This window comes from Amborella trichopoda, chromosome 6, assembly GCF_054954075.1.
Source record: "Amborella trichopoda isolate Santa Cruz 75 chromosome 6, AtrichopodaSantaCruz75HAP2 v2.0, whole genome shotgun sequence".
Classification (NCBI taxonomy): domain Eukaryota; kingdom Viridiplantae; phylum Streptophyta; class Magnoliopsida; order Amborellales; family Amborellaceae; genus Amborella; species Amborella trichopoda.
This window is the reverse complement of record NC_142341.1, coordinates 2,774,395-2,796,668: the sequence shown is the minus strand read 5'-3', so window position 1 is coordinate 2,796,668 and position 22,274 is coordinate 2,774,395. Positions and strand designations below refer to the sequence as shown.

Here is a 22,274-nt window from a genome sequence, read left to right as displayed (position 1 = left end):
TGCCAAGACCTGTGATGATGTTGACATGAATTAGGGTAATCCGGAAAGCTAAGAGGGATCTTTTCGTGAGATGGAAAATCATTTTCCTGCCTACTTCCTCAAAAGATGATTATGCGGCATTAGAATAGTGCTTTCTTTCATTTTCCTGCCAAGAGTAGTGATTTCTTACGCTCCATAGTATCAGCCTCTTTCCTCTGAAATAAACATGACAAAGTGGTAATATCTTGGGAAAGGGCTCTGCGAAGTAGGGGTGGCAACGGGTTAGGTCGGGACTGGGTCTGACCCTCGACCCAAACTTGAAAAAATAATGTGGAAAATAATGTGGGATCCGGACCTGACGCAAAATTTAATATATATATATATATATATATATAGAAAAAGCTGGAGTTAGACCAACGGCCTATATATATGTATTTAATTATATTTAAACATATTTTATACATTGGGACCCAAAAAATATTATCAAACTGAGACCCGAATAATGCTCGGGTTCAAGATTTGGACCCAGACTTGACTTGCCGGGTCCAATTTTCGAACCCATGCCCGAACCCAAATCGGGTCTACACCTCGGGTCTCGAGTCCATTACCACCCCTACTGCGAAGAAAGAATTCCACCAAAACAAAAGTGGCCCTAGATTTGGCCTTTGCCCTGAAAAATAATATATACCAAAACTAAACTCGAGAGATGTGGTGTCCTAGTTCACGAGATGCCATATGACTTTAGAACGTCTTTGTGAATCCACACCTGGATAGCTTTTTCATGGTTTTTCAGCCTCTGTAGGTGCAGAACCGTGGAGATGTTGCACAATCAAAATTTTGACCTTGCTCCTGATGTATCAAATGTGATTCAGCTTTGCCATGGATGGGGTTTAATCCATGGTCAAATATCTTCATTTGTCGTTCAAGCCTATTGTTAATATTTACGTTTCAAAACAATAGTATTGTGGACTATATGAGTGTGTCATCAAGAGGATTACAAGTATATGTGATCACAAGATTATAGTGTACGCAAGAACACAATGAATGGAATGGTCTGGGAGGATCACTATCAGTATTCATAAGCTTTTGTTTGAGTTGGTTGTTTAGTTTTAGTATATTACAAGATCTTGAAGTTTATCCTTAATTTTATTGTACATTCTTTAAAATCTCCAACTATATATATGTATTTATTTTTTAAAATCTCTAATTCAATTTCTATCTATCTATTCCCACTAAAATCTCTAAAGATATACATATTTCAATTTTTTAGGAAGCCATAAGATCCAATCTCTTTCCCTCACGTCTCTTTGTCTCGTCTCTGTAGACATCTCTCTCTACATTCATTATTTTTAGGAAGTGATTATCTCTAAATAATAACATAGTATAAAGAATTTCTAAATTAAGGATGGTAAGTTTATCGTTACATGTGTATCCCAAATCATGGAAGGGAAGTAGTTTTATAAACACTTACCCCAAAAAAGTAATAGTTTATAAACTCTATTTTGCTTCATGTTCATGTTTTTAGCAAAAAAAATTTTATAAGGTTGCAACTTTCAAATATAGAAGGGTTTCTATAAGGTTGTAACTTTAGAATGTAGAACGGTTTCTATAAGGTTGCAACTTTAAACAATCCAATCAAGGCGCACTTCCAAATTGTGTTATAACATGTAATTTTGATGAAAAAAGTTACTTATATTATCTCAAATTTTATTTTCATATCTAATTATAAAATTTTAAACTCCAAAAAAGATTAAAATTAAGTAGATCTATAAACATATGAATATCTTGAAAATTGACGGTCTAGATAATGTAGTGCAAGATGCACTATTTTTTAGACTCAAAATCTTTTTTTTTTCCTATATTCATACATCTCGATGTCGAGATGACCAATTAGAGTCTTTTCAATAGTAAAACAACATTTTCCGATGGCTTTTTGATGTGCATATGTAATTCTATATTTTCAGCTAACCTTATATACACTTTTTCCAATGTTGTGCACCTCAAAATTCAATTGAAAAAAGTTGTTTTAATATTAAAAAACTCTCTAATTGATCATCGAGATGTGTGACTCTGGAAAAAAAAATTTGAGTATTAGAAATAGTGCATCTTGCAACACATTATGTCCAAGATTTTAAAAAACATATCGGTGACTCGAATCAATCTCCACCCATACCCGTGTCAGATCGGAGAATCGGTGGATTGGATCGGAGAATTGGTGGAATCGGCAATTGTTATACCAAATATTTTTCAAACAATCACTATAAATCTCTAACAATAATGTTCTTTTAGTTTATAAAAGAAATTAAGAGTAATGCATTATGTATTTTTTAAAATTTATAAAAATAGGTTAATATTGAGATAGGGTTTTCCTGTCTTAATATCTATATAATTATTAATTATAATACAGTGTTATAATATTGTGTAATGATCCTATGAGATCCTCACACACCAATGTGTGTAGAACCCCAAAAGATCACCATTAAATTTGACACAGATCTCTATAAAAGTTATCACATGGGTGTGGGACTTGACTTTTCTGGAAATCTATGCCAAATTTAATACTGATCCTTTAGGGTCCTACACACATGGGTATGGGAGGGTCTCACAAGGTCATTTCCCTATAATATGACATCAAAATAATTTAAACACATTAGAAAACATTTCCATATAGTTTAAAAATAATTTTAATGTATATAAAAATAATTATATTGAGAGTTTAACATAACTATATTAAGTGATTAACATAAATAAACAACAATTTCATATAATTATGTTAATTTTTGTAAATTATTATATGAAAGTTTACTTTTGTAATTATATGTAATTAAAGCTTAATTATATGGACTTTGTGTTTGTATATCATAATAAATAAATAAATATAATTAATTTTAAAAAAATTAAATTTTAAAAATAAAAGAATATAATTAATTCTAAAAATAATTATAGATCATTTCATTTTAAATATGGCCTTGTATAAGAGAAAGATCTATTTATAGAGTATTTAATTTATACATCATTATATATATATATATGAAAGAGCGCGCTATTTTATAAATTATTTAATTAATTTTAATGAGAAGTGGGCTGTGCATAAATGGTGTGCGTTGAATTATCCCACACCGATAAATAATTCACTGTTATAAAATGTTTGTGGCCCGTATACTTTATTACTACTGTGAGTGGGTCACTGTTATAAAATGTTTGTGGCCCGTATGCTTTATTACTACTGCGTGAGTGGGACGCGTTTAACACATAATGATAACGGACATGTAGAAAGGTGGGCAACGTAAGCTCCTAATTTTGTAAAAAATTCCGGAGCACTAAAAATGTGGTAAAAAAAAATTAAAAAAAGAAAAATACTGTAGCAAATTGGAAATTAAAAAAAAAGCAAAATTCCATTGCTACCTTCCAAAAAAAAGGTAAACTTTTTTTTAAAAAAATAAGTTCGGTAGCAAATCGGTTGGCAAAACAAAGGATGGTAGTGAATCGGTTGGCAGGATCCAAAACGGTCTAGCCAAAACCTGCCCAATTCCGGATCGGGTCAATTTTTTATTTTTTAAGATTTTCATATGTTTATAGGTTTATACTTGTTCAAGATTTTCATATGTTTATATGTTTATACTTTCAATTTATATTTTATGGATTTACTTGATTCGAAACTCGATATTGATCCCGATTTCGTATCCGGTCACCTATTTTTTAACCCACTTTCATTCTCAAGATTTTCATACGTTTATACATCTACTTGGTTTAACAAGTTTTGAAGTTTAATTTAGAGGAGCTCCATGGATATCGATCCATTGCCGAAACATGGCCGTGGTATTGCTGGACCAAGGACTGGGATGATAAACGCGTAGCTAAGTCCAGTGCCCAAATTGATATTATAACATCAGAAGTGTTTCATGTTATTGGTATTCTTTACTCTGTACAAGCAGAGACTCCCAGCCGTGTCAAGGTTGATGGCATAGCCTTCCGGTTGATTGAAGTCTTGTCTTCAATGAAGAATTGGATAATTATCTAGCAAGAACATACCACTCCTCTGCTGTATCTGAATGATGTCGACAGAGAAGTTGCCTGTTTTCTGGATTATCTATCCACCATTGAAGACCTCTTTGATCCGGCGTGGAAGAAAATAAAAAATTATCGATGATGTAACGGGAACCCCCATCGGGACTAAGACTGAATTCCAGAATATGAAAAATGAAGTGTTTGTCGCTCTCAGTATCCTCTACGAAATTAAGGCAAAAGGTCCCAACATTCTTACTGGTTTTCAAATATCCAAAATCAGTAGAAGAAAGCGTTGGGTTTTTGAGGACATAAGGAAAATTCATCTCGGCCACTATGGTGTGGAGGTACCTCTTCCTTGTCGAAGTACAGAGGTATGTGCAGTTTTACTTGATAAATTGGATACAAAATCAAGCAATAATGTCTGAGTGTGTTAAGCTGAGACTGAGGTGCTCTCATACATTTCATGTGGACAGTATAAGGGAATGGTGGCTTCACAAGAGTAACTGTCCGTTGTGTTGCAGTTCGGATTGCCAACCAGTATACTGTTTATCTCCTCATTCGGCCCATTTTGAGACCGTTCCGATTGCCGGCCAGCATACTGTTAATCACCTCATTTGGGAATCTCATCTCTGTCGAACTGATTCTGCTAATTCTTTTTTTCTAGAGACGGTTATTTAACTTTTTTTGTTTTTATTAGAAGATATTTGTTGAACTCAAATTCATCATCTTTTACATGGAGTGAGAATGCACTTTCCATGTTTGGATGAAGTAAACATCTCACACAAAAACCTATCACTGTCCTGCTAGATTGAAATCTTACAGTGAGAAAATGTATACTAAAGTCCAATGGACTGTGGTGCATAGTCTATCTGGGTCGTCACCATTCAATGAAATGGACGGTGATGGTGAGAGAGTGAACCTGATGTTGGCTTTGTGAATTTTTATATGATGGTCCGCCCTCTCTTACCACCATCCATCATTTCAATGGACAGCACCAAACCTAATGGACTATGGTTCCCTGTCAAAGAATATTTTGATTATGGTATAGTTTTACTTAGAGCACATACCTTCCCGCATGCAACAAGATTGAACAAGTCAAGAAAGCTAACAACAAACACGAACACAATCATCCACCTCAATGATGGATTTTCCACATCGTCTTGCCTATTACCTGGATAATCAGCTCTAATAAGTTCATATGTCCTCTGATCCAAAGGTAGCAATATGATCCAAAACCTCCGGTTGTAAACAAAGCATTACTCCAAACTAAAACAACTTTAGAAGTTGGGATTCTCTATAAAGAGACCATCTAACTTTTGTATGTAGAAGACTGGGGCCCGGTCCTGTCTTGGCCTTGGCCCATCGCTCAAACTGTAGTCCCAGCCCGGCCCAGCTCTCGAATCATAGTTGCCCAGCCCTCAGGCCACATAGTGTGGCCAGGCCCTAGTTTACTAGTGACGGGGTTGATCCCCCTTCCGAGGTAGATTTGTAATAATGGATAAGGGATACTAGACACTTCAGACCCGTTGAAATGCTTGAAACGCTATCTGATTTCTTACTGTGATTAAATTTGGGGAGGAAAGGATCATTATGGCAATGGTTTCAGCCTTTCTTTTATGATGATTTAATGATCCAATTCCCATCTAAAGGGCTCTCTCTGAAACATTCTTCACTTCTGTGGAGTAGTCTTTTAGGGATGCATTCTTCATTGTTTCATATGTTGATATGAGTGCATATTTACTTCCATTGTGGCTCAGGTGGAGGTGGCTAAGCTCAAGTTGAGTTAGTGAAAGATTTGGTTTATTGATTTTAGTTTTGAAAATTCGAATCAAATTCTTATATGTTGTTTCAATCTAGATCTGCAAAATACATCTATGATTCTATGATGAGGACCTACATATCTATGAACAACCTTGGAAGAATTAATGAGGGGAATATTTTGGTAGAAAGAGAATAAGTTTATTTATTTGGGATCTGATTGATTTGTCTTGAATGTAATGTGTTCATGTGTAAATCCATGGCAACACAAGGAAATTGCTTGGATAGTGAGGATTGTGGGCACAGTAACGACCAACTGTGAAGTTTTGTATAGGAAACAAAATTTCAATATCGACATATCACAGATTAATTGAGCTGAGGCATCCTTCCCTCTTAGTGCCTCTCAAAAACATGGGAAATTATCTAAGCAAGAAATGATTTACAGGCCATTTGTTATTTTTGGGCTCTTTTTTATTTAAAATAGGCATGATCATCACCTTCCTTGCTTGGATTGTTCCTTCTTGTTAACTCCTCGGGCATATTGATTCCATTTAAGTCATTTGCCTATGCGTATATTGGGAGTTGATAATGGAAGTTGCACTAATAATCAATTAATTTGGATTGGCCACTTTTTCATCTTGCTTCAAAAGACTGTTGGAACAAGAAATTTATGAAATATGTTTTTTTCTTTTAAAGAAAAGGTTAGCCCCTTCTGCCGCACAGGAGGGTTGGAACAAGAAATTTATGAGATGTGTTTTTTCTTTTAAAGAAAATGATTTATTCTTGTGGAGGATGTTTTAGAGACTCAAAAGAATGGAAAACATGGAAGGGCAATTTGTGATTGATGCATTCTGAACACAGTGGTCTTGTGATTTGATTAGGATTCAAGATTATTTTGCAACTTCTTAAACCTGGAAACAACCGGAGGAGAATATGTGAGCTAAGATTTATTTATTTTGACATGTATTTATTGTTGATCTCACACCTATAAACCTATCTTCTCTGTTGGGGGCTGAATCTTTAGTTCCATATTTCGTTTACTATCCTTTGCCTCTTGATGGCCATCCATGTGTGCACAGGCTAATTTCGTGCTTCAAGGTCTCACTTATTTACTAGTAGGATAAAGTAATATCTTTTGATTACTAGTTCTTAAGTACAATGTTTTCATTCCTGCTATGGTTTATTATGAGTGGCTTCTTTGATTTTCGGTCCTTGAAAATATGGCCTTTATCTAATTGCATTTGCCACTATGATTTATTTAAGAATGAGTTTCTAGGCCAACTTCTGGGAGTCCCAAAAGGGGATGCTATGTAGATATGCCTCCATTGTACTTCTAAAATTTGTGACTCATGCTGATATTGCTCTACATTGACATGGCAAATACTTGATTCATTGTGAAACTTCTGTTTTAAGCACATGTTACTGAATTTTTTGGATTGTATTTTTTCACACTTTGTCCAGGACTTCTCATAGCTTTTTTTTGTTGTTTAACCATTGAGCTAAATTATGGCCAAGTTAGTGAATTAACTTGACTTAAAATCTGACCTTGTTGAATTTGAGTTCTTCAGAATAGTTACTATAGGGAAAATTATTATGTGAGATGAATTTCAACTTGGAAACCACCCTTTAAAGCAAAGATGAAATCTCCATTTTTTAAAAGATCAAGGGGCTGTACTTTAGCACATAGTGGCTCTAGTTTATTCCCTTGAACGTGTAGGCTCGGAATCAGACCTAACCAATAACATTGTGATTTTGGTCTTACTGATCAAAACCAACTGGCCATATTTTGTTCTTGTAATGTTTGTTGTGAATTGGTGGTGTTTGGCATATAAGCGAGTTCTTTGAGGTAAGTCTTGAGTCTTTCAGGATAATCCTAGTTCTTCTATTTTATATGTTATGGCCATGACATATGATATATTATTGAAGAACATATTTAAACACACACTCTTATGGCCATGTGTAGCGCCGACCCAATAAAACGTTTGTTAGAAGGTGTGAGTTAGTTCAAGTGGAAGACTCAAAATGGGCAATGGGTTGGCCCAAAATGATATGGTTGGAAGTTGTGAGAAAAAATATGGAGACTTATGGCCTAACTGAGTGTGTAACCTTTAATAGAGTAGAATGTCGGACCAAGATTTGTGTAGCCGACCTCAATTAATTAGAAAAGAGCTTTGATGACGACTCAATGCCTTTATGTTATCCTTTCCAAACTTTATGTATGGTGTTTTGTTCTCACGAAGAAAACATTTGCATTAGTAAATATTTAACTATTGTCTTTTAAGGAGTGGTTTTCCAAGTTATAGATCGATTGTCCAATCAGTATGTCCTTGGGAACTGCCATACTAGGGGTTTTTATAATCATGTTGCTTTGGGAATCCCATAAATGTACCAATACTTTACTTTGGTAATGAGTTAAACTTTTTGTAGCTGAAGTGCTCTTTGTTTTGTTTTTTTATCAAAGTATGTATTTTTTAGCTCAATACTATATTAAGTATTAGTATATAGAATTAGGCAAAAACCATTGGGTTGTAAACACAATTTTCATGCTATACAAGAGATAACATGATTGGGGTGAGATTTGTTTATTTCATTTATTCATGGAAAAAATAATAAGGTTGTCAACCTAAAATGTAGAATTAAAGTGCACCTCTAAACTCTTTTGAAAAAGATTGTGTTGATATTGGAAAAACATCTAATTGGTTATCTCGACATCAAGATGTATATAGATGGAGAAAAAAGATAGATTTCAAGTCCTAAAAATAGTATATTTTGTAGCACATTATCTAGACCGTCCATTTTCAAGATTTTCATATATTTATAGACCTGCTTGATTTGAACCATTTTTGGAGTTTAAAAGTTCATAATTAGAGATAAAAATAAATTCTCTCACCATCCTAAGAATTTTCGATACGAAAACTGCATCTCATGACCAAGTTTGAGATGCATCTTAATTTTATTGTTTAAGGCTGCAACCTTACTCAAACCACGCTATTTATTTATTTATTTTATTACGGTTGGGATCATATAGTTGTTTGTATTGCATTATTGTTTCTTGTTTAAGTTAGGATTTTAGTATTATCAGTTAGATTTTGCTAATGTAAGGAAGAAAGTCTCACAACTATTGAGATTGGACATACTAAATGAAAGTAACAACCCTTACTAGGACAATGTTTCCCCAAGCAGTTATGTAATTTTTAATTAAATGTGCCTATCCCTCTTCGATTATTTAGCATTGTCACCATAGTTGTTGGGTACGCGAATAGGAACGTTCCAGGATCGGGGGCAGGATCGGCGGATCGAAGCTATACTGAAGATACATGTGTTAGGGATCGATATCCGTATAGACTCAAAGGTCAGAATCGAGGCCCATATGTGTTGGAGATCGAGCTCCTTTATTACATAGGATTGATAATTATTATATAAAGGTGCAAGATCCTATACGTAAGAAGCGAAGTTCCCAAGGGCATTTTTTTGAGTTTCTTAACTCAGGGAGCGCATTAGTAAAAGTGATCCAACATATTATGGAGCGAAGAATAACTTTTATAGGAGCGAGCTCTATTTTCTTAAAAGACGAGTTCCTCATGTAGGTAATAGGAATCTGTGGCTTTAAAATGTAGCTCCCGCCATTGTTAATCAATATCATGTAGGCTTAGTCTGGGAATGGGGTTGAGGTCAAGGTGGTAGCACCACTTGTGACTCGACTACCGGTCTTGGTCTTCATTCCTACCAGTACTAATCACTTTCGAAAACGACTAACAGTTTCAAATTGCTAACCCACAGGTAGTGTTAAAAAAAACAACATGCAGGCTTAGTCTTCTATGAAATAAATAACTAAGGAACTTTAAAGTGATCCCATATTGATGGGATTTGGATGCCATATATGGCGATGCTTGTGTTCCGTTATTTCGGAATCTAGATCCCAATGCACCCTGGAGCGCGAACCATAAGACTAGGGGTTAGATCTTGTAACGTGCAAGAACGTGAAATTAAATTGTAAGGAACTCGTTCCCTTATAAGATGGAGCGAGATGCCGAAACACTAAATTGAGTTTCAGATGAGATCCGTTTGAGGATCGCAAAAATCGAAGTTCTGCAAGGGATTGTCTAGCAAAAGAGGCGATCCCAGTGACTATGGTTGTCACCCATATTAATATACCAATATTGTAAAATGTAGATAACGTGATAAGATTATGATTTGGTTTGATCAAGTCTAATTAGCTAGTCTGGTCAGATCATCATAGAGTTATAGCTTTACAAGTGTGCAGGTAGCAAAACTCTTATGTTGTGGCTTAAGCCTTATGGACCAAGTTTTTTCAGATTTGAAGACATCATGCTTCTATAGACCTTTTTTCTTTTGGGGGCTGGGGGGTTAATTGAAATTTATTATATTTATAGAAAGAGTATTGCTAAGATGTGACTGTTGAGATGAATGAGTGGCAAGACAAAGATAGAGTCAAAAATGAATATATTTGAAGGAACTCAAGCGAAGCTTCAATAAGTGATAAAATAAAAAAAAGTAGACTTAAGATGTTTGGTCATGTGTAGTATCGACCTAGAACAGTACAATTAGGAAGGTTGATTATTTTAAAGTTGAAGGCTTTAAAAGACAAGGGTAAGGACCCAAAGGGTATGAATGAAAGTTTGACCTTTATAGAGCAAAATTATGGAACAAAATTTGTATAGTCGACCCAAATAATTAAAATAAAATTATGAAACAAAATTTGTATAGTCAACTCAAATAATTAAAATAATAATTGGATGATGATGATGTCATTGCAAGTAGCTGCATTATTTCCTTTTCAAAATATCTATGTAATAATTTTTTAGCCATAGAGATTACTACGGACTGCCCCAATTTTAAAAAAGGTCTGGTACTATGTCATATGGGAGGTGGCTATTTATTCTTGGTTATTTACACCAACTGGCAGATAATATTTACTCCTTTTTCTAATTGAAAACATACAACCCTACGTTTTAATTAAGAACTAACAACCAAATCCATAGCATATGTTTTAAATGTTTGTGTTGTACTCTGGTTAGAGTTGACTGATTAGAATTTTTTTTTTTTTTTTTTGTTGTACTTTGGTTAGAGTTGACTGATTAGAATTGTTTTTTTAATTTTATTTTGGTAATTTAATAGAGAATATAAGTTTTTATCGATTTTTTAAAATAGTTTAAGAGTTAATTTTTTGAAAACTTTAATAAAGTATTGTCAGTAAGAATAGAAACCACAACATAGTGACTAGGGTATAGGTATGTTGTACACTAATTAGAGTTGATTGATTAAACAAGGTTGCATTTGTCTTGAAAAAAGAAAAAGTAGCAACCTAATTTGGCAAGCACAAGTCAATTACGACGTTCTCCAATCGGTTTTATTGGGGTGGCAATCGGATCGGGTTGAATAGTGGGATCCGGGTATGGGACCGGGTCCATATTTTGGACTTGGCGATTGGGTTCGGGTCCGCCATCAACCTATTGGGTCGGGTTTGGGTCAGAGTCGACCCGACCTGACCTGTAATAAAATATTTAAATATATATAGTATATAAATTTGGTTTTCTTTTTTTTTTTAATTTTTAGGACCGGGTTTGGGTCGGTTCGTAATTGTTCCCCGATCGGGGTCCAAATCACTCGAACCCAACCTGGGTCAAGGTCGGGTTCAAGTCCATGTAAAACTTGGTCAGGTCGGTTCCCTATCCTTTCGGATCACCCTACATAGGACGCTCCAAAAGAATCATATGGAATTGCCATTGTTGATTCAGAAGCGTTTAAGATTGAAATCCACTACCCTCTTAAATTGATTTTAGTATACATAGCTGGTTTGTGATACCGAGCGGCCGTTTGGGTACCTGGAAATCTATTACATGACAATAGAGTATAAAGAAATATGATATTTTCATAGTTTGGTACACTTTAAAAAAAGAAAATGGGAAGAGATTACGCGAGATTACCCAAGATTTCTTTAAAAATCATGAAATCTATTCCACGCGGTAAAAAATCTATTATGCAATTTGACGGATAATCTTTAGAAATCTTTGCCCTATCTTGTTTAAAAAAAATATTTCTCTCGTCTATGTTGTATTGTATAATTATTAAGGTAAATAGAAAATAATATTTCCCTAGTCTATGTTGTATTGTATACTTATTAAGGTAAGTAAAAAGTGAAATTAGGAATATGTAATCTAAATTGATTCGAACTTAATGCGGAACACTTTTTTACTGCAATCATAATAAAAAAATTTATATATCCCTCTTTCCCTGTAACCCTCATCTAACTCTCATATAAAAACAAAAAAAAATTCTACATCCCTGCAATGGAATGTAGCCCTCATCTAACTCTCATATAAAAACAAAAAAAAATTCTACATCCCTGCAATGGAATGTAGCCCTCATCTTACTCTCATATAAAAACAAAAATTTTTAATAATGGGTAAATGAAAGTAGGGGAAATCTAAATTGATTTGAATAAGTGTAGAACTAAATGAAGCACAATTTTCTACTGTATTCGTAATAAAAAAAATTCTACATCCCTCTATCCCCAATTTGAGTTGTAGCCGTCATTTGAAACTATTAGCTCATATAAAAATAAAAGTAATAAAAATAATAATGGATAATGGATGAAAAATTACACAACACAATCATAATAAAAAATTTCACACAACATAATCCTCATAACATATTAATAAATAAGATACCTCTTTAGTCTCCTCCCATGCTTCAAAATTTATACTTCAATTACCAAACTTTCTAGTTTACTAATCAAACTTCTTCCTATTTTTTAATTTATACCATAAAGATTTTGATTTTGGTATAACAAATTTATTGCTTATTTGAAATTATATATAGAGACATTTGAAAGACACCTCTAAAAAATAAATAAAAATAAAGCTTATCACAATAAAATCAAGTTATTCCAATCATATTATTCCAATGACTTATCATGTTGAAAGCAAAGTCTAATCATGTTAGTTAAACATAGCCATATTTTTCATATTTGGTTGGCAGTGCATTTATCATATTTCTTTGAGAGATAGCCAAATACTAGAAATGTATTTCCTAATTTACATCTAAATACTACCCAAACAGTGACAATCCATTTGCAGGTAATGTATTACGTAATAATGTATTAGACAAGTAATATATTTCACAAACAATATATTTTCAGGTATCCAAACTGCCCTTGAGACTTCAAAGTGAAAACTCATAAAAGTTTTGCTTGGGATCCACATGTACAATTTGGAATTGCAGGACCACTATAAACCAAAAAATTTAAATTTTAGGTTTTCCAATTTTAGGATTTTTTGCCATAGTCTTGAAAATTCTGGGCACCTGCCGATGATGCCTTCGATAATTATTCAGGAATCAACCTTGTGCCGTTGAACCTGGTATTTATGAATCACTTATTCGAATCAACAAATTGTTGATCGCATCGGTGGCCACTGATCCTCTTCCCAATAGAACCGGGAAATTGCGTAATTCTGTGGAATTTACCCATTTCTCGAGGAATTGGACAATCCCGATTCTTTATACTTCTGAAATTGAAAAATATTATTTTCAATTAGTTTATGATTAATTTTTCACACCAGAGAATGATCTGATCCGGCCTAGACCATTATTCCAGATTGGTCTAGTGGGTAACCAATCTAGTCTCCTTATTTGGGTTTTAAAATGCTGGTTGAAAGTAAAAGGTTTCCTTTCCGGCATTTCCTATAATACCCTAACCTTTAACCTGGATTAGTGAGGCCTATAATATTCCAACCTTAAACCTGGATTGGTGGGGCGGATCATTCACCATGATCTGGATCTAGTCTGAATTGGTCCGAACCATTATCCAGAAAATACTAACAAAAAAATGATAAAAAATTAAAATAGGGGCTTATGGGTTAGGGATTTAGATAAGATCTTAAAAAACGTTAGATAAGCTTAAAAGAAATGACTCATACCTTCCTAAAACTGAATCGATCTTGAGCGATTCTCATCCAGAGATGATCCGGTTAAAAAATCACATAATTTTAAACACTAAAATAATGAATATAAATGGAGAAAGTCTCTCTCTTTGCCACTTAGACCTCCTTTCGGTATGAGTTACTTTTCACAATGGAGGGATACTGCAAGCTAACAAAGTTTGGTTATTATAATTAAATTTTAGCTTTGCTTTATTTATACCAATGACCTTGCTTTAGCTGATTTTGTGCCCTTGCCAAGCTAAAGCGAAACCAACTTTGGAGGATTCTTTTCTAAGAAATTCCTTATAGCTCCTGGTGTACTACTGCGGAGGGTATTGTACACTTACTCCATAAGGCAAAGACTACTTGGGAGAATATTCTTTCTTTGAGCTTTTGGATCCGCCATATGATCAAGTATTTTCAAGAAAATGAAAAGTTGAATTTTGTGTTTCTAAGCATTTAGATCTAATTGTCTGATAATTGGATGGTCTACATTCATTTTCACGACATTATTTATTCGAGGCACATGTAATTGCCTATATTTATTTATCACATTACGGATCAGGATTCGTGTAGCCGACCCCAAATGTCAGATCAAATTTTGGCTTAGACCCGGTTTTGTTTGCTGCTAGCTACCGGAGTCGGGATGGGCTGCTGGGCCCATTGTCTTCTCTAATGAAAGGATAAAGACATCACATAATTAGTGTAAATACCATGTTGTGCATATGGTAAGAAAGATCAATACTCCTACGATTGGACATGATATGGCCATTTTGGGTCGTTTGACTGGCAATCACGAGTCATTAACCTCATTGATTACAATTGTTCTCAGCCGTCCGATTTGGAAATGTAAGTTTAAGTTGTGTATAGTTTAGGACTTTAGGCACTATCGAAGTCCCAAGCGTAATCACTATTAATTTGCACTTAAGAAAAGAAATCCAAAACAAATTAATTAGTTAAAGCATTTGTCTTACACTCTGTTTTGTTCTTTTGAACATAATTTCTTTTTGGAGCCTGCGTACTATGCTCCTATTGGAACATACAATACGTTTACTCTCTTCATTGTGTGCAGTCAACTTTGATGCGGCCCGATAAGGTCCAGACTTGACCCAGACCTGTTCGGTTTCAAGTCAAGTGGATCCGGACCTTACCCCCTAGGTCCTAATTATTCCTCCTGCTAATAGACCCATTGCACATGTATCTTTCTCTTGTTCTCGTAAATAGAATATTCATAATTTGGTTTATGCGTGAAGTCCATTGTTAATAACAATATTTAAAGAATCAAACTCCTGCTTTAACTTGCCACGGGCCCGGGCCGGGGCCCAAGCCGAACCCAAGCACCCCTAATCCATGTTATATTGCAGGACATTTAATAAAAAAAATTAAGACTCAGGCAGTCTCTGCGTTTTAGCGATCTTCCTTCTGTTGAATTTCCAATTCGGACCGACGATGTTTTTTAACGGATGCTTGTCCAAATCCACTCTAGTTTCTGCCAAAACCATATCAAACAAGCAGATCTGGCTCAATTTTGATTCCATTGTACTGGAAAGGATTGATAGTTTATTTTGGCTTCTTGATTACCAACTTTTTAATTCGTTCCATTAAAAGTGAAACAATTTTATAAGTTTTTCCAAAAGTAACAAGGCTCCATGCATATCATATTATTTTAGGAAAGCATACAAGCAAGTAGGCATACTCCTAACTTAAATAATAATTTTCAAGATACGGAATATATGAATGCTATGCTCAATGGATATCTATTATGATCACTTAATCACAAACATATTGTTATAATCTTGGGTTTATCAAGTACTCAAAGTACAACAGCTGGAAATGGTGTGATCTTATCTTGCCTTTATTTTGCTTTCTTTAAATTAATCACAATATTCAAAAGAAACACATGCATGTAGGGGCACACATTTGAAGGCCAAGATGAAATTTTTGAAAACTTTTTTTTCATTGTCAGGAATTTACAGTAATTCGAAAAGCTACACCTCAAAACCCTATCGGAAAATGCAGTTGCCGCAGAAGTATTCCGTTAAGATGCACCTCGGAACCTTGCGCTAAATGCAATTGTAGCAGTAAAACTCTTTCTTTTTTGTTCCGATCATGAAATTTGAAGCTCAAAAAATCATGCGGATTTGGCAAATTGTAAAAGCTTGATATAAATAGTCCAAATAATATGAATATTGACACCAAGATAAATGAATATTTCTGCAACGCAATTGCATTTTACGACCGTTTTTGAGGTCTATTAAATACAACCTTCTGTGGAATGAAAATTTCTAATAAAGGGCAATTATGGAATTTCAGGAAAATTTAAGAAATTGCAAGAGAAATATAGAAAGAAAAAAAATCTTGTCGATATCTAATTTTTCTCCCTTGCACATAACAACTGACATTTTTCATTATTTTTATATATTTACCAACTATAGTTTGTTTACTTTCAAGTGTAACTTATTTATCCAAAAGAATTGCAAGAGAAATATAGAAAGAAAAAAAATTCTTTCAATTCTAAGAAAAGTATCTTTTGTGAGGCTGTCATGGTTTTCTTACTCCCAAAGGAGATGGGTTACATGAATCCATGGCCAAATTTGGATGGAATATTTGAAAAACTGGGAAAGGTGGGTAGGAAAGAAACCATCTCAATTTCTTCAATTATTGAACTCAAGCTGCATGGTGGGTACGATGAGAGAGAAACTGCTTTGTGTGCCAATTATTGAAAGGGGAAGCTTCTCTCTCTCTCTAGAGAGATGAAGGTTATTTTCTAGAGAGAGAGAGAGAGAGAGAGGAGAAAAGAAAAGAAAGTCCATGGTGCACTTCTTTCTTAAAGTTGCACTCTCAAACACATGCAAATAATGCATTGCTTTCTTTAATTCCACCATTGAAAGCTCCTTTAGTTTTTGGCACCTTTTGGAGTGCATTTTGCACGTCTAAAAAGGCCTAGGAAACCCTACCCTGATTGGCTTCCTACGCAAATTTTGGTTCTCACAATTGAATAAAATCTAGCCGTTGCTTTTTCAAGCCGCCTACCTAGCTTTTCCAGATCAACGGCTGTGATTCATGATCAATTTACCAACTACGCAAGAGTGGAAAAAGTGTACCATGCGGTGTTTTTGTATTCTTCAGAAACAAGTGCACCATGCATTATCAAATGGATGATACGATACTTCGGCATGTCACATACTAGAAAAAAGAAGTAAAATGCACCTCAAAAATCCATATGAAAAGGTTGTTTCCAATGTAAAAAAAAACTGTTATAATTGGCGGTTTTGACCTCGATAGATATATATATATATATATATATATATATATATATATATATATATATATATATATATATATATATATATATATATATATATATATTACATTTCGTAATGCTAATGTTAGACTGTCTATTTTACAAAAAATTACTTTATCTACACCATTTTTTAAGCTTTAAATATTTAAATATCATAATTAAGGATTGAAAAAAAAAAAAAACGAGAGGATATCAGAAAGGTTTTCAACAGCAAAACTACATCTTTTAACAAGATAGAGGCAAGCCTTACTTTGATTGTTTGACAAACTTCACCAATTTTTAAAACTTAGACATTTCTTTTTTTACCTTCATCCTTGAAATCACATTGTAGGGTATTTAATTTCATCTAAAATCATGCCTTGGTACATCTTACAGGTATATCCCGCCATAAACATTGATACTCAATCAATGCAAATACTAATGTAAAAGTATACAATAAGACTATTTCTAGTCGTAAAATAGAGATCACAATTAATCATCACCATTAAATGTAAAACTAGATATTGTATTTATTTCATTGACAAGAAAGAATAAATTTTAAAATTTTTTTTTTCAAACTTTGTGTCATACTCAAATAGGCATATTTCACATGAGATGGTTACAAGTAATTGTCTCCTTATTTGGTCATTAGTCCCATTACATACAATCTTATTAAATGTATTCATATGTATGACATCGTACGAGCGTCAACCTTTGCTTCCAAGTGAACGGTGGCCATTTAAGTGCAATACCTAATTATTGATATTCACCGGTTAATCTTCATCGTCCATCATTAGGAATGGACGGTGGACGTCTACGTGCTGTACCACATATAAACCCCCAATGTACACTATAATAATTGACACTAAAAGGAAAAAAGCAATGAGCATCAGCCGTAGATTCTCGACAGGCAATGGTGATTAACTGCAACACCAGCGATTGATTTTCTCCCGGATGCGAGTTAGTCGTCCATCACCCCATTATGGGGAATAGACGGCAGATGTCCATTTTGTGTACCAACACACCACTTGTGTATAATATATTGAGAAGGAAAGGTATAGAAAGAAAACCTGGGCTTTTGGCTTAAGAATCAAGCAATCACTATGGAAATGGCTTCCAGCTTCAATTCTTTTGCTCTTCCATAAAGGGCTGGCTATATATGCCACACATTGAATTTCTCTCTCTCTCTCTCTCCTCTTTCTATGTGTCCATTAAATCTAGGGCCCCTTTCTCTCTCTAACCTAATGCTTGTCTCTCTCTTAAAGTACCCAAATCTAGTGTTCTCTCTCTTCATACCATCATCTTATGTTCCTGTCTCTCTCTAACATACCAATATACGATCTAGTGCCCCATCTCTCTCTAATATGGTGCTCCTCTCTCTCTCTCTCTCTCTGTTAACATACCCAAATTTATTGGCCCCTCTCTCTCATACCAACATCTATTGATCCACCCTCTCTCTCATAATCTATTGGTCCACTCTTTCCCAAATCATTGTTCCTCTCTCTCTCTCTCTAATCTAGTCTATTTTCTCACCTACCCAAGTTGGGTGTTTTTCTCTGAATCCAATCTCTCTCTCTCTCTCTCTCTCTAAATCTAGTCTCTCTCTCACATACCAAGTCTAGTGCTTCTCTCTCTCTCTCTAATCTAGTCTGTCTCTCTCACATACCCCAGTTTAGTGCTTCTCTCTCTATCCAATCCCCCTTTCTCTCTCTATAAACTTTACAAAGTTGATATTATCTGGCCCAGTTTTGATGGACACAATTCTTGGAGAGCTGGAGACTTAGAGAGGAAGAAAACGAAAGTGGGTTTTCAGAGTCTCTTGTTGAAATTGAAGGTGTCGGTTTTTGATAAATGAGGAACTGATAACATCAAAAACCAGTACAAAACAGTACCAACAAGAAAACCCCAAGAAAAAGACAGAAAACTTCAGATCAGATGTTGGGTATCGTTCAATTTCTATAAAATTGTGAACAGATCCATTAATAACGACCCATTGATTGGAAATGAGACAAAAAGAGGATCAGAGCGATGGTAAGTAGAGAGAGAGAGAGGATTAAAAAAAAGTTGGCCATGCTACGAAAGGAAATGCTTTCAAAGAGAAACAATCATCTGCTTCTAATGAAAAGGAAAATTAGATATCCAAAATATTACATTTGAATAACCATATTAGTTAAATATTTTCTCCCTCTTGTTTTTTCTCTCTAACTTACATTTACAGAAAGCTTCGTTGTCTGCAGAGATCTCATGTACAGTGAGAGGAGACAGGGATTCATGGACTGATAAATCATCTGATATATATTTACAGTCACCTCAAATCCACAATTGCAATAAATAAACCATCCATAATCTTCTTCTTCTTCTTCTTCCTCTTTCTATCTGTAACTCTCTCTCTCTCTCATGCCCTGCAAATAAGGAGCTTCTTAGCTTCGAGCCTCCTTTGATGGTTCACCCTCGCAATGAAATCCTCAACCCTCTTGTTCAGCTCATCTGTAGGCAACCCACTCTCTTCTTCTCCCTCACCTTCATCAGTTACCCTCTTAACCTCCTCTTCATCTCTCTCTTCTTCTTCTCTCTCTGCAATCTTAGAGACCTCCACGACGGAAATCACCTCAGTGGCAGCCGGCCCAATCACCTTCTCGGTGTTTTTCTCTCTAACTTTCTCCACAACAGTGGAAGAGGCTCTAATGAAGCTTTGATTTCTCTTGATATACTCCTCATAGAGGTCTGGTTTCCCATTGGATGAGCCAACAAGCCTGGATTCACCAAAGAGGAAGAGGACTATGCCATTACAGAGCACAAACAAGAAACCCGGGCTCATCACAAAGTTCGTGAGCCTTGGGAGAAGAACAAAGAGGAAGAGAGCCGCATAGCGGTAGAGAGAAGGGAGCCACAGTGGGCTAGAGAGAAGAAGGCCAAGCAAAACGGCACAGACAGGGTAGAACAGCAGTCCCCCAACGAATTGGTTCCTCTTGTACTTGTTCATGGCCTTGAGCTTTTCTGCATTAATGGAATCCATGATGAATGAACAGCAAAGGAAGAGAGAGAAAGCAGGTTGTAGAAAAGGAGTTGGTGTTGGTGGTGGTGGTGGTTTTTTAGTGAGAGAAACAGGGGGGGATAGATAACTGAAAACAGAACTGGGGTGGTGGTGTCAGAGGAGAGAGAAGGGGTCCAAGGTAGAGAGAGAAAGCGGAGAGAGAAGGTGGTGGATTTTTAGTGAGAGAAAGAGGGTTTGAGTTTTAGAGAAAGGGAGAGACTTGGAGAGAAGTCGTAGAGAGAGAAGGATGGATGGGAATCCGACTGAAAATTGTTGAGGGGAGTGAGCGGGGTTAAATAGGGAGATAAAGAAGCGCTTTTTCTCTCTCTACAAATGGAGAGCTTTTTGAAAAGCTAAAAATAAGAGAGGGAGAGTGGGGGGTTGCCGGCCTTATTTTTTTGTTATTTTAGCTTTCCACTCTCGAGAGTTTGATGGTTTTGAATAGGACCACAAATGGGTATTTCCCGTCTTTTAGAACGCAAGCCCTTCACGCCTCATTTTAAGGGGCCCTTCTCTTGCTTGCTCGAGGAGGAAACTAACTCAAAACCCGCTTCCTTTACCAGCTCTTCTAAGGCAGTTTTCACTGTGCTCTCTCTCTCTCTCTCTCTCTCTCCCCCCTAAGGAATTTCCCACTTTAGTTTCTCTCTCTGGTTACAAAAGGCAGTTTTCACTTTGGTTTCTCTCTCCTCCCCTTTCTCTCTCTATATTATAAGAAAATGTTTTTTTTTTTTTTTATACGATGGTGTTAGATTTATTAATGAATTTATTACAAAATTACAACTATAGAAAGGAAGCCAACTCCGAAGAAATAGACACCGCCCCCCCCAGGGGAAGGATGAGCCCCATTTAGCTAATCCATCATACCTAACATTAGCTTCTCTGTAAATATGTTTTAAATGAAACCTGCATAGAATCACTATTTCTATAAACATGTTTTAAATGAAACCTTCATTGAATCACTAATATCCATGATTTACAACCGCATGAATCTCAATGTCCGAGGTAATCTTTGTAGCTCCTTGCACCAATCATTTATTTTTAGTGAATCCCCTCGGCAATTAAATAATTTCCAATCGGCTTAAAATCTGATTAGCCATTTTACTTCCAAGGGTTCATTATTAAAGAACAACACCACATTACTATCGGTTACAATAACTAGACATTGAGTTTCCTATCTTGTAGATTACAAGATATTGAGTTTTTTATTTTATGGGATTATATTTATAATGAAATTTATTTAAAAAAAACAAAAAATGTAATTTTATAAATTTTTTGTAAACCAGAATAATCATTATGAATGAAGTACAAGTTTACCTTATGTGAACATACTCTATCTCGTCACTATTTCTTTCATTATAAATTATACACGATTAGAATCTCTATGTAATCCTCCCTCTCCCACAGGTCTCAAGTTCCCAAATATCAAATTTAGTTTGTAACATTTCTACGCAGGAAGAACCCATTTGCCTTTTAGTTGGAAATTTGGAATGCAATGGTTTGCTAAATTCACCAAGTTCAGTGGTGCATCAACCATTGAGACACCCATCCTTCTTTTGTAACCAAAACCAACTCCAAAATGTATATGGGACTTTGCTTTTAATTTTATTCTCATTCAAAATAATCCCATCAGAAAGTCTTCTATTCATTTCTTTCCATAACTCCCATAATATGCCTCACGAAATATTTTCCAAATTGTTTTTCTAGTTTTGAGCAATTTGGGCAAGTTGAAATGCTCAATAATGTCCTTATGGCATCAAAGAACATTCTATCTTTTCTACCCAAATACAAAAGCTAAAGGAGCAATATAAAAAATAAATGATCTTGTATTTCCTCATCTTCTTTACGCATCAAACAAATACTAGTCATAATATTATCTCTCATCACAATAGGAATCCTACCTTCCGAACCCCTCTTTCTCTCCAATATGGAAATGCATTGAGGAATTTAGCATGTGTGTGTTATATATAGGGCATCAACCTTATACTATATAGGTATGGTGCACCTAAAAAACTAGCAAAAAAAAGTTGTTTCGGTGCTTGGTAATCTCGACCTTGAGATATATGAATATGATAAAAGGTTTTCAAGTCTTAAAAATATTATGCATCTTGTAATACATTATTTATATCATCCATTTTCAAGATGTTTAAATGTTTACGGATCCGCTTGATCTACACTATTTTTGGAGCTCTAAATTTTATCATCAGTGACAAAAATGGATTTCAGGCCATTAGAAGGTGTTTTTTTTGGCACTAAAACAACGTCTCTCGAT

The 22,274-nt window shown here is 34.9% G+C and overlaps 1 protein-coding gene across 1 annotated transcript; it reads right to left on the bottom strand.

Annotated features, from left to right (window-relative positions):
* Positions 1-19,081: 19,081 nt before the first annotated feature.
* On the bottom strand, positions 19,082-20,298 carry LOC18434505 (uncharacterized). The gene has a single exon (XM_006844575.4). The coding sequence runs from the start codon at positions 19,985-19,987 to the stop codon at positions 19,367-19,369; it is 621 nt and encodes a 206-aa protein (XP_006844638.1). The 5' UTR covers positions 19,988-20,298; the 3' UTR covers positions 19,082-19,366.
* Positions 20,299-22,274: the final 1,976 nt, after the last annotated feature.